General features: G+C 42.0%; 1 protein-coding gene across 4 annotated transcripts in view; it reads left to right on the plus strand.

The window, feature by feature from the left end:
• The first annotated feature begins 766 nt into the window (after positions 1–766).
• Positions 767–18,586, plus strand: part of znf335 (zinc finger protein 335) — a 55,161-nt gene continuing 37,341 nt past the window's right edge. Inside the window, exons 1-9 of one of the 4 annotated variants that reach the window (XM_055652391.1) lie at positions 767–790; positions 5,815–6,055; positions 7,374–7,635; positions 8,321–8,395; positions 8,786–9,037; positions 10,490–10,645; positions 14,339–14,491; positions 16,985–17,249; positions 18,036–18,216. In XM_055652391.1, the coding sequence (XP_055508366.1) occupies positions 5,843–6,055; positions 7,374–7,635; positions 8,321–8,395; positions 8,786–9,037; positions 10,490–10,645; positions 14,339–14,491; positions 16,985–17,249; positions 18,036–18,216 (1,557 nt within the window). In that variant the 5' untranslated portion in view covers positions 767–790; positions 5,815–5,842. Of the gene's footprint in view, positions 926–1,461; positions 1,810–5,814; positions 6,056–7,373; positions 7,636–8,320; positions 8,396–8,785; positions 9,038–10,489; positions 10,646–14,338; positions 14,492–16,984; positions 17,250–18,035; positions 18,217–18,586 lie in introns of those variants that run through there. The other 3 variants (XM_055652390.1, XM_055652389.1, XM_055652392.1) reach the window with 3 other exon arrangements.

An 18,586-nucleotide genomic window follows, 5' to 3' on the forward strand; every position in this document is an offset into this window, starting at 1 on the left:
AGCGAGCAACACCGGAAATTGGAGGAACAGCACCTTATATTCCGCTTGGGGAGTCTGCAGCCTGCGGGCTTGAACATTGAATTCTCCCAATTTTGTTAACCCTTGCTGTCTCCTCCCCTTCCTTAGCCCTCGGGCTTCTCCTCCTTCTTTTTCCATCCTTCTCCCCGCCACCCCCTATCAGTCTGAAGTAGGGTTTCGGCCCGAAACGTTGCCTATTTCCTTCGCTCCATAGATGCTGCTGCACCCGCTGAGTTTCTCCAGCTTTTTTGTGTACCTTTTGGGTCGGGATCCTCCTTCAGAATATCTGTTTCCTTACATGAGAGCCCAGTTCCATGCGAGCTAGTCAATCACACGTGTGTGTGCCTATTTCCATAGCCATGTCCATACCCATAGGCATGCCAATGTCCATGTCCATGTCCATACCTACACCACTGTCCACACCGTCCCACCGCCCCACGGCCCGACAACAGCAACTCTCCCGAACCGAGCGCAACGCCCAACACGTCAGACGCAGGACGCCGACGTCATACGCAGGGTGCTCTGGCACCACGCCGCATCACTGCGCCGATTAAACCCATCCACATCCGCCCATTGCGAATAATAGTTCTTCCGCTCAATTTCGTTTTCCGGCGAAATATAATGAAAACTTCGGCCCGAAGTCTCTTCGCTGCGGGCGTCCCTGCGAGTGGGAAGAGTTGCCGACATGCGGGCGTCGAGCTGCGCCCCGCCCCCCCGCGCAGCGAGCGGACGCCGGTCCTTGCGGGGATGAATACAAAAGCAGGCCCGAGGGGTGAGGCGGCGCGAGAGGCGACATGGCGTCTTTCAAGATTGCCCTGTTATTTGTGTAGCTTTGTGGCCGGCTTGGGCGCAGCGGCGGCGTATCGGCGCTCTGTAATTTCCCGCTTTCCGTAGGTGCGGGGCGAAGGTGAGGATCGGGCGGCCGCGCGGAAGCCGGGGTGCGGTGGAGGCGCGGGAGGCGAGGCCAAGGCGGCCTGACGGAGCGGGGCCTCAGGCCCGGGCTCGCCTCCTCCCCTTCCATAGGAGCTCCGCACGTTCGCCTGCGCGGAAAGCGCGGTATCGCCGGCCCGGCGCTCAGGCAGGGCGAGGGCAGCAGCCGGCAGGGGCAGGACACGGGGAGGAGTGGGATAGAGAGACACAGGGGAGGAGAGAGACACAGGGGAGGAGTGGTGTAGAGAGGCACAGGGGAGGAGTGGGATAGAGAGACACAGGGGAGGAGTGGTGTAGAGAGGCACAGGGGAGGAGAGAGGCATCAGAGAGACAGGAGAGGGAGGAGATGGGCTGGGATCGGGGGGAGAGGGATAGGGAAGAGAAGGGGCAAGGGATGAGGGGAATCGGGGAGGAGAGGGACAGGAGAGGAAGCAGGTGGTCACGGCGAAGGGACATCGAGGATAGGTGTGGGGGAAGGGAGAGAGCGACAGACGGAGAAGAGGGCAGAAGGGTATCCTTGAGAGAGTGGCCAGGGGAGAGGGATATCATGGAGATGGGCAGGTTAATGGGGTGAGGTGGAAATCAGGATCAGAAGGAACTTTGATGGCTAATGGATGTTGAACGTATTATTTTGTTGGAAGTGGGCTACTGGATTATGGGGAGATTAAGTAGCCAAATGGAGTAGGGTTACCCGAGAGGGTTGGGGCATTTTGGCCACAGTGGTGAGATTCATCTGGATAAGTGGGACCTTTTGGACAGTCACCCAGGGTGGAGAATTGGCACAGCCAGAAAGGCGAATTATATATTACACTAGTGGAATAATTGGATGTAATAATGCTGCAAAAGAAAGTTGATGTTCAGGTGATACTCAAAACTTGGGTGACAGCAAATAATTTAGATAGTTCAAAAACTAGAAATGCAAGTTTTGTGTACCTAGCATGCAACGCCTAGATAATTTTTCACCAATGCCTTCAGGTGATATGTGAAATATATTCATATTTCACATATCACCCATATTCATATTTCACAATGTATTTTTTTGTTTTATGCAAATAAAGCAAACAATTTTTCAACATTTTGAACCTGGCTATTGAAATTGCATAATAATAATAATGTTTATATAGCACTTTTCAACAAAACCAGTATTTGAACCAAAGTACAGAGATTGATTAAATTAATTGAACAGATCAAATGTCAATAAATCCATACAATAATGGCTATTTTTAAATTATATTTTAATTTCAACTGAACGTAGAAATAAATGAACACAACCTCTGAATTGCTCTTGAATCTGTAATATGTGACTGATGGATTGGATTTCTGGTCATTGATGATCCCCACACCCCCTGGCCAAGCTATCATTGTTGGGCAACATATAGATAATGTCATTACGTAGTTGAACTTTTCGTGTAGTTAGTATTTGTGTGGAATGAATGTTGCTTGTCACTTTTCAGACCGTGCCTGAATGTTGTCTAGGTACTGCTGCAGATATGGGTAACTTCAATTGCAGAGAGGTTGCAAATGGAATGGCTGTTGACTTCTGATCTTCTAATGGAAGGAAAGTTATTGAAGAAGCAGCTGATGATGATGATTGGCTCCAGGGTACTTTGTTGAGGAGCTCTTGTAGTAGTGTCCTAGGGCTGCAGGGATTGACCTACAGTCACAATTACTTTTTTATTTGTGCAAGGTATAAGTCTTACCATTAGATTGTACACCTTTGATGCTTTCTATTCAAATCCCTTCCTCCCTTAACTTCAGTTTTACCGGACAAAACGCAAATCAAATGCTTTGATGTCCAGGGCAATTATACTTGTCCCAACTGAAATTAAACTTCTTTTGTTTCTGTTTAGATGAAGACTGTGATGAGGTCTGATGGTTTGTTTATAGGTAGCATTGTGGATGACGACTTTCATTTTTGACGATTCAACTAGACTTATTTGGTTGGAATTAGTGGATTAGATTTGCTTTACTTTTGTGAACAATATTTCTACATTTCTTGTTGGGTTGATGCCAGTATTGTAACTATTGGAACAGTTTGCTAGGAGGTTAGCCGGTTCTGGCGGGAATACCTCAGAATTGTGCCTGGAAAGCTGTCTGGTCATGCAACCTTTGCTGTATTTGATGCTTGCTATCATTTCCTTGTATCTTGTGAGGTGAATCAAATAAGATTAAGACTGGCTTCTGTGATGGAGGGATCTCAGGAAGAAGCTAATATGGAGCTTCACCTCTTGTCTTTAGCACTCGCTTACTTAGTTCCCCAATCATTGAGGGTGATAATGTTCTCGGGTCTATTCCTGCTGTTGAGTGTTAATTTGAAGGAATGGGCACCAAGAACATTATCGCCCTCAATAATCACCGCCATTCATGTTTAGATTGGCAGAACTTCATGTGGTTCATTGATTGTGGAATGACTTTGCTCTATCTTTGCCTTGTCTGTGGTCTGAGCCATGGAACTATACAGCACAGAAATGGGCCATTTAGCCCACCACATCCATGCCACCCTTTTAGCCAATCTATACTAATCACATTTTCCGTTACTAGATCTGTATCCTTCTATACTTTTCCTTTTCAAGTGGCCATCTAAATCTTTCAAATGTCGATATTGTATCTGACTCCAAACCTCCTGGCAACGAGTTCCAGATATCAACCACGATGTGCAAGTCTTTTAATTTAAAGTTTTCTCTTCAAATCCCTTCCTAATTGTTACCTTAAACCTTTGAGTTTTTTTTTGTTTAACTTCATTCATGGAAAAACAATTTTTAACAATCCCCTCTGTGCCTCTTCTAATTTTAAGTGCCACTGTCAGCTTCTCCCACGCCCTGCCTTTCCAAGGAAAATAACCCCAGCCCACAAAATCTTCCTCCTTAAAATCCTCTAATCACAGCAGCATCTTTGGTGATTCGCCTCGGCACTCGCAACGCAACCAGATTGTTGCTATAGTGTGGTGACTAGAAGTGCACACAATACACTAAGTGTGATCTAATCCGTGTTTTGTAAAATTGCACCATAGTATCCCTATTTTTATATTCTATGCCCTAGCTTATGTCTGCCATAGGTTACCTTTGCCATCCTATTGACTTATATTACCATTTTCAGTGAATTAAGGACTTGAATCCCAGGGACCCCTGTTCATCTATATTGTTTAGTGCTCTTCCATTTACTGTATATATCATACACCTCTTTGACTTCTCAGAATACAACACTGTACCTATCGAGAATAAATTGTATTTGATAACGGTTTCTAACACAGAAAAATGGGTGCCGAAATAGGCCATTCGGCCCTTTGAGCCAGCACCGCTGTTCAATATGATCATGGCTGATCAGCCAGAATCAGGGTACTGATTCTCCCCATGTCCCTTGACAGGTTAGGAGAGCGGGCAGAGAAATGGCAAATGAAATTCAGTATGGTAAAGTGTGGAGTCGTGCATTTTGGTAATAAGAATAAAGCAATAGATTATTTTCTAAATGGAGAGAGAATCCAGAAATTTGAGGTGCAAAGTGACTTGGGAGTGCTGGCGCAGTTCTCCCAAAAAGTTAATTTGCAAGTCAAATTGGTAGTGAAAAAGGCAAATTAAATGCATTTATATAAATAGCATTATATCAAGAGGATTGGAATACAAAAACAGAAATGTAATGCTGAGGCTCTATGAGGTGCTGGTCAGGCTGCATTTGAAGGACTGAGCAGATTTGGGCTCCATATCTGAGGAAGGCTGTACTGGCTCTGGAGAGGGTTCAGAGGAGGTTTACACAAATTATTCCAGTAATGAGTGGTATAATGGCAGTTTTTACAAAGTTTTCAAAGCTTAATGGTGAGCGCTTGACCCGGTGGAGTTTGGAATGTTGAGGGGGACATTGAAACTTACAGAATAATTGTAAATTGGTTATTGCATGTGTACCAATCATAGCAGAGTAGCAACATGAACCCCACCTTACTGTATGCTTTATACTTCCTACATTAGGTAGTCTTGGAAGCGGTGATGATGAATTAACAACTAGCAACCTGCTGTACAGCTATATTATGTGTTACAATTAAAGATGACTTTAAACTCGAGACCTGTGTAACAATCAATTAAAATAATGAAAGGCATAGAGTGTATATGGAAAGGATGTTTCCACTGGTGGGAGAGTCTCGGACCGGAGGTCATAACCTCAGAATTAAAGGGTGCTCCTTTAGAAAGAAGGTGAGGAGGAACTTTAGTTATTTGGTGGTTAATCTGTGGAACTCATTGCCACAGTGGACTGTGGAGGCCATCAGTGGATATTTTTAAGGCAGAGATAGACAAATTCTTGATTAGCACGGGCATCAAGTATTATGGGGAGAAGGCAGGAAAATGGGATTAGGAGGCAGAGATCAGCCATGATTGAATGGCAGAGGAGACTCGATGTGCCAAATGGCCTAATTCTGCTGCTATAACTTGTGAACCTTCGCAGTTGAGCAGAACCAGCCAATTTCCCTCTATCAACACTCTCCTCCACCTCACTTACTCTTAACAACTTATCTTTCAACTTCTCCCACTTTCTCCAGAACCAAGGCGTAACCATGGGCACTCGTATGGGCCCCAGCTAGGCCTGCCTCTTTGCACGGTATGTCGAGCAATCCCTGTTCCAGACTTACATTGGTCCTATTCCCAAACTCTGTCTCTGCTCAGTCTGAAGACGGGTCTTGACCCGAAACGTCACCCATTCATTCGATCCAGAGATGCTACCTGTCCCCGCTGAGTTACTCATGCAATTTGTGTATCTTCTATTAAGAAAACCCTTTGGTTCTGGTATTGCGTAGGATGTGAATTGTGTGGATAACAGAAGCAGTAACTTTACTTAATAAAACAGTTTGTTTCTCCTCATTTTGCATCACTCTTTTTTCAGTTACAGGCTATAGTAGAAAAGGGGCACAATGGAGCTGGAGGAGGAGAATGCGGTGCAGAGCAGCAGTGATGCTGCTCCCTTGGGCCAGGAAGAGCCCTCTGAGAGTGGCATGATAGTGGAGACATCCGAGGCTGTATCTGCAGACAGCAGTGACACAGTAACCACACTCAGCATGGGATCTGAGGCAGACAATAGTTCAGGCGTTGATTCTGGCGTCGGCCAGAGCTCTGAAGAATCCATGGTATGGCACCCTAATTGGAAACATGAACAGAGAAACGTTGAATCCAATTAATGTTGAATCTAATTAACCACCTTTAATTTCTGCTTCCTGACGTGTCCAAGAGCAAATTATTCGTAGTCACATGAGCCTAATTCTCATTAATAAGCAATCATTTTAATTTTATTAAAATATATTTCAGGTCTTGGCATTACACGTAGTGTGTAATTTTATTACTTAATTTCACTAAAGAATAAAATGTTTTTAACTTAAATTAATCGTATTATGATATAATAACGGATCTCATTTGTAAACTTCACAGATAATGCTTGCTTTGCCAGTTTGAGGTTACAATGTCTATTTAATTAACACAACTGATTATAAGCTGAACTGCATGTATATTTGAAATGAAATTGTGATTTTAAACTTAAAAGTAGACGCACAAGAAATATTAAAAATACATAAAGGTACATCCCCTCGGTCTTGGTCAAAGAGAGGATGTTCCAGGAAATGAATCTGGAAGGTTTTGGTTGGAGGGAAATTCCAGACCTAAGCAGAGCATGCAAGGTTGACAATAGACATTCGGTCCTTCGAGCCAGCACCGCCATTCAATGTGATCATGGCTGATCATCCCCAATCAGTACCCCGTTCCTGCCTACTCCCCATATCCCCTGACTCCACTATTTTTAAAAGGCCTATCTAGCTCTCTTGAAAGCATCCAGAGAGCCTGCCTCCACCGCCCTCTGAGGCAGACAATTCCACAGACTCACCACTCTCTGAGAGTGACTTGGAGCAAATAGGAATAATCATGTCCTTGTGTCTCGTAAGTTAAAGGGAAGTTTTAGCAATAGATGTTTTAAGACAATTTTTTTATTTGGAAAAATGTATTTATATTTAGATAGTTACAGGGTTGTTTTAGTTTCAAGATTAGCATCTGTCCAGTTTGACCCAAAATGGTGGCCAGTATGAATGGGAGAATTGGTGAAGACCTTTCTTCCAAGACCAAGTCACAAAAAGTCTAACCGTTTTAACTTGTACTGTTAATTTAAACCACAAACTGTAAGAAGTGTTACCCTGCCACATGTCAGTCAGTCAATGTTTGTTTCAAATTCGAAAATATAATTTGTATTTTGTAATGCATTCTTGGAATGAAAAGGTGGGTTTGTGGCAGTGATATGCATTGGGGTATTTTTGTGGTGTTGCTAACAGAGGGAAGGCATGTCTGATCAGCTTTATGATGAAGATTAGTCCTGCGTAGACTTCTGCACTATTGCAGATACAGTGAACCTATAAATGGATGAGAACTTTAATACAAATGCTTTTCCTTTTGTTGATATTTCAGGAGGTAGTTCCTGAAACAAGTTCCAGCACAGATGTCATCACTATTGCTCACCTACCAGATTCCTCCTCTGTTGCTCAGTCCACTATTGTGTCCAGCGTCTCCACAGTTACACAGTCCATCATGGTGTCTGAATCTGCCCAAGTGCTGGTCCACTCTAGTGTTGCGCCGGATGGAACCATGATCGTGTCTGATTCGACTGCATCAACATCATCTGATCTTGGGTCGGCCATCGATAAAATCATTGGTCCCGAGGCCATGCAAAGTGAGTGTCTGAACAGGGTAGCTAAAGGACATTCTACTGATGATTATTTATCCCAGAAATAAAGACATTTATGGTGGTATAGTGCTTGATACGAGATCATTTATCCACAAATGCAAGTTCAAATCCCACCATGGCAGCTGGGCAGTTTAGTTCAATTTAATTTGATAAACTTGAGTTTGGAGGGGGGTGGGGAGGTGTAATGGCAACCGTGAAACTGCTATTTAATGATTTTTAAAACCCCAACTGATTTATGAATTTCTTTAGCGAAGGAATTCTGTCATCCGTGCCTAGCCCAGCATTTATGTGATTCCAGCCCCACCAATGTAATTGTTTCTCTTCGCCCTCCTCCGTTGGGGCAATTCATGTTCATATTGCTAATTGCACCATTTAGCTTGAATGAATAAAGTAAAATAAATTCTATTGAAAATAACACTTATCTACAGCAGAATGTAGTTGTGTCTCAAACTTGTTAATTGGCACTAATCAAGCTTATCATTTGTTCCATTTAAACTTCGAAGTAACAATGTTTTGTATTTGAAATCCTTTATCATAGTTGTAAGATGAAACTTGCTTTGCTCTTTAAGATTTGTATTTTAGTGTCCTCTGGTTATTATATCAGATTTGTAAGACATTTTCAATTGTTAACCATCTTTTTTGATCATGATGATGATTTCTGCTCAACCAGGTTGCATCGCTGTAACAAGTGCAGGAGATGGATCTGAAGCCACTCGGTATCTTGTACTGCCGGGTCCTGATGATGGTGAGAATGTACCTCTGTTTTGTCTTTTGTAAGAAATGACATTATAGAGATATACATTTGCTTGCAAACATGATTTCATTGGGTAATATGATTTTGAACTTTAAGTGACGTGATGTACACGTGTTTGAGTTATCTTTGTATTGCACAAGTATACAATACTGTGGGGTTATAATTAATTGAATGTAATTTCAATTTGTTATGAACTGCTTAATATTTTCCATCTTGTATAAAATCGGCTGTATTGAGACTGCTGCTTACTGTCTATTGCACATGAGATGGTTTGAAGGTCGCATTGAAATGTGTAAGCAGATCAGATGCTGCATAGTATTGTTTATGTGTGATTCAGTGCCCACTTTTCTTTGACTTTAATTTTATGTTGTATTCCTCTAGGTGGTACTATTGATTCTCAAATGTCTACCTCTGAGCTGTCCAGCTCTAGGCTTTCCAACACATCAGGGGATGGGTTGGCAGAAGGACCAACATCTACTTGTGCAGATCATCTTGAACAGCATGACCTGGCCAATCTAGAAGACATGATGGAAGTGGTAGTTGTGCAGCAGTTCAAATGCAAGATGTGCCCTTACAAAAGCATTTCAAAGGACAATCTTATCAATCACATGAAGGAGCGACATCTCAACATTGGTAATTATCAGTTCAGTGCTTAACCCGATACTTTGTGCTTATTTATTCTTGAATCTTGAACAATTTTAGCACTACTTCATGAATTTATTTTTTCTCAACCTCTTTACTTATCCATCGTGTTCTTTTCCATGAACACTGCTTCTTTCAGGTACCAATACTGTTTGGATAGGATTGGTTGGAAGAGGAACTTGCACTGAATTAGCTTTTTAATGCATTGTTGCTGGTTGTAATTATGGTTCTCAGTTTCAAACCATGATCTTGTGAAAGCGCTTCTGTCTTGCACATTCAGCCAGGGTAGAGCTTGCTGCCTAGACCTGCCATCTTACATTAGCAAGGAGCTCCTGTTTATTGAAGGCTGATCAACATTGCTGCCTTTGAGTGTTAATCCAGATATGTGATAGTACTGGGGACACTATCTGATTCCAATTTGCAGACTGCATTTCCTTGATTCTTAGTAAGGCAGACTAACCTCTCCTTCACTGTGGTTTTACATTTCACATTATTGTAGGATAAGAAGAATGGACATTTAGCAAGGTACCAAAGTGAACATTCTGGTACAGTTTGAGGCAGCGGTTAAAAATGGCTAGTATTTGATGTTTTCACTCTTTCCACTGTTTAATTGAAGGGCATTTGTGCTCATCCTGTTCTGGATGACTGATGAGCAATGTGACAAAAATAATATTGGATGGATGGGGAAAACTGGTTTACACCCCAACGTTTTGTTTTCAGATGAAATTCCCAAGGGCAGTGAGTAGACAATCACTGGGAGGTCATTTGCACACAATCTTCAGCAACTCTTGAGGTAACAGTCTAAGAATGGAAGGAGAAGGCAGTGCAATTAATTCTTTGTCTGCATAAGGTTAAACGAGAATAAAACAAGGTGAGACTGCCCCACTTGGGTGACCAGAGGAAATCAATAATTGAGGATTGTATAGTAATCTAATTGAAACATTGCAGATCAGTTTAGTGGGGATAATTGAATTATTGTTGCATTATTGCTTAATTCTAGTCCTCCCTTTGTATGATTTGCCTTCCAGTCATCAACCTGGTGCAATGCTGTTATGATTGGATGTTGAATATGTTAGTGCAGTCGGGCCCATCATTGTTTGAGTATTGTTGAGAATGTTGTTAGCTCAATTTGAAATTAAAATGCAACGTCTATAAAAACTTTATTTAGTGGAATATTGTTGCCAGAAACAACAACCAATCTCCAGTAGAAATCCTTTACTTTCCTTTGCTTCCAGTGTTCATAATCTTTCCTCTTGAAAGGGTGTTAAGAGAGTCCATTGTCACAATTTCTTGCTCGTAGGTCTACTGACATCTCCGTATGCAGATCTCTTAATTGTTGAAAGTAGATGTAGAGAATGTCTACTTATTATATTCTGCACGGCAATACTTTGTAAATTAAAGCTGCACATTTTATCTTGACCTCCATACTATTTTCAACTTTAGGAGGTTTTCTGTGTAAGAAGCGAGGGAGAGGACGGCCAAGGAAGCAGAATGCCTCACCGAGACCAGAGGAAATGAAAACTCAAGAGGACAAGGAACTAGAGCAAGAAGATGAGGAGGATGATATTGTGGATGCTGGTGCTATTGATGACCGAGAAGGTAATGAACTACCAGACAAGTGCAGGCACAGACTCGTTCTTTAATTTCACCTGACTCAAAACGGGGGACAGGAGACATGCAAAGATTTGCAGCCATTCTGGTTGAATGGTTATCATGGCCTTCTGAAACTTTCAACCCAATTTCAATTTTAATTCCGTTTTCAATATTGAATACTTTTTCGCTAACCACCCCTTTGTTGTAAAATAAGAATTTGTGTGGCACCTGATTTCAGAGACCAGTTTTGCATTTGTTGGCTTAGTATAGCTTAAATACACAGAACTTGTGTAGAAGAATAGATAAAGGAGTAGGCCATTCGGCCCTTCAAGCCAGCACCGCCATTCAATGTGATCATGGCTGATCATCCCCATTCAGTACCCCGTTCCTGCCTTCTCCCCATATCCCCTGACTCTGCTATCTTTTAGAGCCCTATCTAGCTCTCTCTTGAAAGTATCCAGAGAACCGGCTTCCACCGCCCTCTGAGGCAGAGAATTCCACACTCACAACTCTCTGTGAGAAAAAAAAAGTCCTTGTCTCCGTTCTAAATTGCTTACCCCTTATTCTTAAACTGTGACCCCTGGTTCTGGACTCCCCCAACATTTTTCCCTCCTCTAGCGTGTCCAAACTCTTAATAATCTTATGTTTCAATAAGATACCCTCTCATCCTTCTAAACTCCAGAGTATACAAGCCCAGCCGCTCCATTCTCTCAGCATATGTCAGCCCCGCAATCCCGGGAATTAACCTTGTAAACCTACGCTGCACTCCATCAATAGCAAGAATGTCCTTCCTCAAATTAGGGAAACTAAAACTGCACACAATACTCCTGGTGTGGTCTCACTAGGGCCCTATACAACTGCAGAAGGACCTCTTTGCTCCTATACTCAACTCCTCTTGTTGTATAGGCCAACATGCCATTCGCTTTCTTCACTGCCTGCATGCTTGCTTTCATTGACTGATGAACAAGGACTGCCAGATCCCGTTGTTCTTCCCCTTTTCCCAACTTGACACCATTTAGATAGTAATCTGTCTTCCTGTTTTTGCTACCAAAGTGGATAACCTCACATTTATCTGCATTAAACTGCATCTGCCCACTCACCCAACCTGTCCAAGTCACCCTGCATTCTCATAGCATCCCCCTCACAGTTCACCCTGCCACCCAGCTTTGTGTCATCTGCAAATTTGCTAATGTTATTTTGAATCCCTTCATCTATATTGTAAATAGCTGTGGTCCCAGCACTGAGCCTTGCAGTACCCCACTAGTCACTGCCTGCCATTCTGAAAGGGACCTGTTAATCCCTCTCTTCGTTTCCTGTCTGCCAACCAATTTTCTATCCATGTCAGCACTCTACCCCCAATACCATGTGCCCTAATTTTGCCCACTAATCTCCTATGTGGGACCTTATCAAATGTTTTCTGAAAGTCCAGGTACACTACATCCACTGGCTCTCCCTTGTCCATTTTCCTAGTTACATCCTCAAAAAATTCCAGAAGATTAGTCAAGCATGATTTCCCCTTCGTAAATCCATGCTGACTCGGACCGATCCTGTTACTGCTATCCAAATGTGCTGCAATTTCATCTTTTATAATTTCCTCCAGCATCATCCCCACCACAGATGTCGGGCTAACTGGTCTATAATTCCCTGTTTTCTCTCTCCTGCCTTTCTTCAAAAGTGGGATAACATTAGCTACCCTCCAATCCACAGGAACTGATCCTGAATCTATAGAACATTGGAAAATTATAACCAGTGCGTCCACGATTTCTAGAGCCACTTAAGTATCCTGGGATGCAGACCATCAGGCCCTGGGGATTTATCAGCCTTCAGTCCCATCAATCTACCCAACACCATTTCCTGCCAAATGTGGATTTCCTTCAGTTCCTCCGTCACCCCAGGTCCTGTGGCCACTAGTACATCAGGAAGATTGTTTGTGTCCTCCTTATTGAAGATGGATCCAAAGTACCTCTTCAACTCATCTGCCATTTCCTTGTTCCCCCATAATAAATTCATCTTTTTCAGTCTTCAAGGGTTCAACTTTGGTCTTGACTAATTCATATACCTGAAGAAGCTTTTACTGTCCTCCTTTATATTCTTGGCTAGCTTGCCTTCGTACCTCATCTTTTCTCCCCGTATTGCCCTTTTAGTTATATTCTGTTGCTCTTTAAACATTACCCTATCCTCTTGCTTCCTGCTCATCTTTGCTACGTAGTACTTCTCTTTTATTTTTATACTGTCCCTGACGTCCCTTGTCAGCCCTGGTCGCCCCTTACTCCCCTAAGAATCTTTCTTCCTCTTTGGAATGAACTGATGCTGCACCTTCTGTATTATTCCCAGAAATACCTGCCATTGTTGTTCCACTGTCAACCCTGCTAGGTTATCATTCCAGTCAACTTTGGCCAGCTCCTCCCTCATGGCTCCATGGTCCCCTTTATTCAACTGTAACACTGACACCTCTGATTTACCCTTCTCGATTTCCAATTGTAGATTAAACTTGACTATATTATGGTCACTACCACCTAATGGCTCCTTAACCTCAAGTTCCTTTATCAAATCTGGTTCATAACATAACACTAAATCCAGAATTGCCTTCTCCCTGGTAGGCTCCAATACAAGCTGCTCTAAGAATCCATCACAAAGGGACTCCACAAACTTCCTTTCTTGGGGTCCAACACCAACCTGATTTTCCCAGTCTACCTGCATGTTGAAATCTCCCGTAACAACTGTAGAATTACCTTTACTACATGCCAATTTAAACTCCTGATTCAACTTGCACCCTATATCCAGGCTACTGTTTGTGGGCCTGTAGATAAGTCCCATTAGGGTCTTTTTATCCTTGCAATTCCTTAGTTCTATCCATACTGACTACACATTTCCTGTTTCAATGTCACCCCTTGCAAGGGACTGAATTTCTTTCCTCACCAACAGAACTACTCTCCCCACCTGTCTGTTTTTTCGATAGGAGGTATACCCTTGAATACTCAGTTCCCAGGCCCTGGCCCTCTTGCAGCTAAGCCTCTGTCCCAAAAAATGCGTCTTGAATGTACGGCGAAGTATAATATTCAAAATTTCAAAAGGGCTGCAATGCATGAAATCTGGAAATGGGAGGCAGGAGAGGCCACATGTGATTGAGAAAAATAAAAGTTGTTTCATGTTGAAGACACTTTGTCAGACCTGGGAAGCAGCCAATGAAGCTTGTTAAACTACAGGGATAATCAAGCTCAGGGTAGGGTAAAACAGGGGTGACCATCTGAGCAGTGAGCGAGTGGGAACAGTTATTGAGTGTCATAATCGGCAAATGAACGTACAGATGAGTTAGTATTTGCAAAATGCAGAGTAGGGAGGTGTGCCCAGCAAGTCATGAGATTGGAACAGACTAACTGAGCTACTAAAACAGATGTGTGACTCGGACAGACAGAAATCAAGTTACCTGAAGTTGTAGAATTCAATATTGAGTACAGAAGGCCTAATAAAAGATGAGGTGATTTGACCTGAAATAGTATATGTATTTCTTCCCATGAACGCAGCTTGACCTGGCACAAATATTTGCATTTATTGTTTTTAAGGAACATTTTTCATAATGTATCATGCAACAGTTTCACTCTTACCAGTTTCACAAAAAAACTAGCTGATTTAATCATACAGTGGATATGCTGATTCCTCCCGAGTAAATTTTCATTCTGGAAAATAATCTCTTGTTAGCCGACAGCGATTATAATCCAGCGGAGGATGAGGCGCGTGGGAGACAACCGAACTACAGTCGCAATGTCACCACTTCATCCAGTGACCGGCCTCGCAGGCGCCCAGGGAGGCCTCGTAAGGTTTTGCAAACAGAAGCAGCATCTGGGTTTGATGGTAAAATAGTTCCAGCACAACCTCCTCATCAACACGTTGATAAATTGTATTTGACTCATTGCTTCTCATTTCTGTCTGTACATACCTGCAAGCAAGATAGATGGCTAAGAAAAGTTCACAAATCTTTAGCTTTCCAGAAATGTTTGACCACTGTTGAGATAAATGTTGTTTCTGTTTCTTCCATGTTCATGAAGCTTCAGGCTTTCCTCAATGTTATCAAAGTCCCCTCCCAAATCTGCATTGATTAGTTCATTTGTGTCACATAATATTACACACAATTTATGTAATGGAGCAGTTGGGGAAGAAAACAGGTAAAGAAATGTGTCATAAAAGAACATAAACTGCTGGAGTAACTCAGCAGGTCAGGCAGCATCTCCGGAGAACATAGATACGTGATGATATACGTCGAGGCCCTTCTTCAGTCTCATAACAGACACATAGCATAACATAGCAGAATTGTCATCTGGTTTCCCAAACAAATATTGTGGTGACTTGGTTTTGGTCTTGTAGAAACATTGAAACATAGAAAGTAGGTGCAAGAGTAGGCCATTCAGCCCTTCGAGCCGGCACCGCCTTTCAATATGATCATGGCTGATCATCCAGAATCAGTACCCCGTTCCTGCTTTCTCCCTGTATACCTTGATTCCATTAGCCCTAAGAGCCATATCCAACTCTCCCTTGAATACATCATTCTCTGGTCTGGTCTATCTCCTACTTTGCACAGGTTGGGTGGGAAATTTCAACAGTTTACCTCAATCCACATACTGATTTTTTTTTTTTCCTCATCTTGAGTCCCTTCTTCTGAGACTGGCCTCTTGTTTTAGACTCAATAATTCTTGCAACATGTGATATTCAGATGTGATATTCAACTATAAACTCCAACAGATGGCAAGCGATATCATAACCAGCCTTTGCATATCACATTGTTCAGTAATTGGATAACGTTTTTATTTTGCTAATATTTCCCTCCTTTGTCCCAGTTACAAGTTAAAATTTGGCTTATCTTGGTCTATGCAGGGAGTAGTACAGCAAAATGTTTTAAGGTATTAACTGCACTAGTTTTTGCACACAATCTTATTTCCAAAAATAGAAACAGTTTAGTTTAGAAATACAGCGTGGAAACGGGCCATTCGGCCCACCGGGTCCATGCCGACCAGTGATCCCTGCACATTTACACTATTATACCAGGGACAATTTTTTTACATTTACCATCTTTGGGTCCTGTTTCAATTCCATCCTAAATACTGGCTCTGGTGAATATTTGAATTCCACCGCCCTTATACTTTTGTTGAACAAGAGCAGCGGATAGAATTATGTAAAGCGTCTCTGATCCACATTAAATTAGTATGTGGATCATGATCCACCATGTTAAAATCAGACAAAAGGTGGTGACTGGCAAAGAGCTAGATTCAAAAAGGATCTGGTTTTGTGACTGACTGATGTCTAATTTGTAGCTATGCTAGGAGGAGAAAGCCGATTTAAGAGCCCCAAACAAGTTTGTAAACGATGGGCATATGCATGTGAAACAACAGCTTGTACAATAATTTTGGTGAAGAAACCAGTGAACATGGGTTGCTAGTTGACAAGTTCATCAATAATGTCGAACTAGAAATTTAACAATTGAGCATTGATAAATTCAACAAAATACTGATGAGCTTCTGATTTTAAAAAAATTGGCTTGCATGTTCATTCATCTACGTCATTCCACAATTTCTCCTTGATCTGAAGTATTTTATTTGTTTGGCCCCAAACTGAATTTTAATAGTATACTGTTGGATCCCTGTCACACGGGAGGCCTGGTCCCCCAACGCAACCCGTTCCCCCAACGCAATATTCCAATTGTAGCGCTATCTTGTATTTTGGCGTAGTTCTAAGATCACATAGGCAGACGCGCGCACGCATAGAAACGGGATGAGTTTTAGTGCTATATATAGATATAATCTGCCAAGATCATCTATATTTATCTCCATTTCCTAACATGCCACTATTCCTATTCAATTTTTGAACCCCTGATTTACAGTATTTAAATATTTCCAATGAAATGAAGTACATGTTGTAGCATCTTTGACAATTGTAGGATACTCCAATTGCTTTTAAGTCGGTGAGAAAATGTTTTAATGTTCCTTCTACAATAAAATATAGGAAAGCACAGTAGCCACATTAGAAGCAGCATGGCCCTACAAAGTTGAAATCGTTTAATTGAGAAACGAGGAACTGTAGATGCTTTATATATTTTTTTTAAAGACATTATGCTGGTGTAACTCCAAATAGTGTTTGCTTGCCTCCAATGCAGTTAATGACTGTGCTCTCTGACTTTACTACAACTGTACCTTCTATCCTAGAACTCCTTTTGTAAATCCTTCCATCTTGTTTCATCTCTTTCTATCTTTTAAAACGCCTTCTCATAGTCAACATCTTAGATTCTATTTTCCATCTGTAAACCTGGCTCTGGTGAATATTTGAATTCCACCCCCTTGTCCTTCTGTCAAACAGGAGCAGAGGTTGAGGCACTTGTCACTTCCCAGTCCAACCTAATGGATCTCCAGACCTCTGAAGCAGCCAGTTCAACTGCCCATGAGAATGGTGATGTGTCGGCAGCCAATGAGGTTGTAGCAGAGTCTGGGATCAGCCAGTCCGATTCGGAGAACAAAGATCCATCATCAAACACCAGCGAGCCATCTTATAAACATTTGAGAAGACGAGGTCGTCCACCTAAAAGGTTCGGCAGGAGGAAATACAGAGGATACCTGGGCCGCAGGTAAACCATTTGATGAGTGAATTTGTTGATTTGGTTTTCAGAGGCCTGGATAGAGGCATTCTTATGCCTAAACCTGTCCTCTCAAAATGAGTGAGACATATTGAGATGGTTCAACCATAGCCTAATAATAATCTCACTATTTGTTGTTTTGCCCACTATCCGCCAGAATTTGAAATGCAATTGGTGTAGAGAACCCAATCTTTCCACAAAACTTGCAATTGTCATGATTGGGTTAAAGGACATTCGGGCTGAATTCAATTCGGGCTAAAGTCCAATTGCTGAAAGTCGCTAAATCAAGAGATATAGTTGGAAAGTTGGGCATTGACATGATGCCAGATCGTATGACTATGAAAAATTACCTGCCAGATCCAATACACCTGACTCGTATTGGGATTTGTGTCTAACAGATGCATTTGTGTCTGTCTTATTAAGCAGACGTTTAATAAGACATAAAAATGTCATTTGGCATCTCTCGTTTAATAAGACATAAAAATGTCATTTGGCATCTCTCTCTTTGTGAGTAGGTTGGCTTTTAGAAGTGGAGAACAGAAATGTTTTTTCACCACCTATCTTTTCCCAAATCCAAACATGTTAAATTACCATCTGAAACATTTCTCGAGATTGACAACATCAATTCTGACGTCTGTTAGGGGAAAGTGTGTTTTATATTGAATGTAAAATCTGGCTGATTATATTCCGGTTTTTGGACAGATAAAATTAGTATATGTACATTAAATAAATTCTAATAAATTCTGAATGTGACCTTTTTTTTATGTGGACACAAAGATACAATTACTATAGATCAAACAAACCCCTGATGAGGCCCCACCATTGTCGGATCTGTGGCTCCCGCTTCCTGACCCAAGAAGATTTGAGATTTCACATAGATTCACATGAAGGGAATGATCCAGAACGGTTCAAGTGCCTGCAGTGCAGTTATCGTTGTAAACGGTGGTCATCACTCAAGGTTAGTAATAACCTCAAAAGTGCTAACTTTTGATGGTCTTTGGAAGCAAGAGGGCATTGGGCTTATTGGTTCAGCAACAATGTTGTCGATGTTATATCCACTCCTTCCCAATATTGCCTGTGTTTGGCCCATATCCTTCTAAATCTTTCCTGTCCATGTATCTGTTCAAATGTCTTTAAAATATAGTGATAGTACCAGCCTCAACTACCTCCTGTGGCAGATCGGTCCATATACCCACCATCCTTTGTGTAGAAAACATTGACCTTCGGGTTCCTATTAAATCTATTCCCTCTTGCCTTAAACCTATGTCCTCTGGTTCTTGCTTACCTACTCTACGTAAAAGACTGCATTTACCCTGTTTATTCCCCTC

Source organism: Leucoraja erinacea, chromosome 21 (assembly GCF_028641065.1).
Source record: "Leucoraja erinacea ecotype New England chromosome 21, Leri_hhj_1, whole genome shotgun sequence".
In the NCBI taxonomy this organism is placed as follows: domain Eukaryota; kingdom Metazoa; phylum Chordata; class Chondrichthyes; order Rajiformes; family Rajidae; genus Leucoraja; species Leucoraja erinaceus.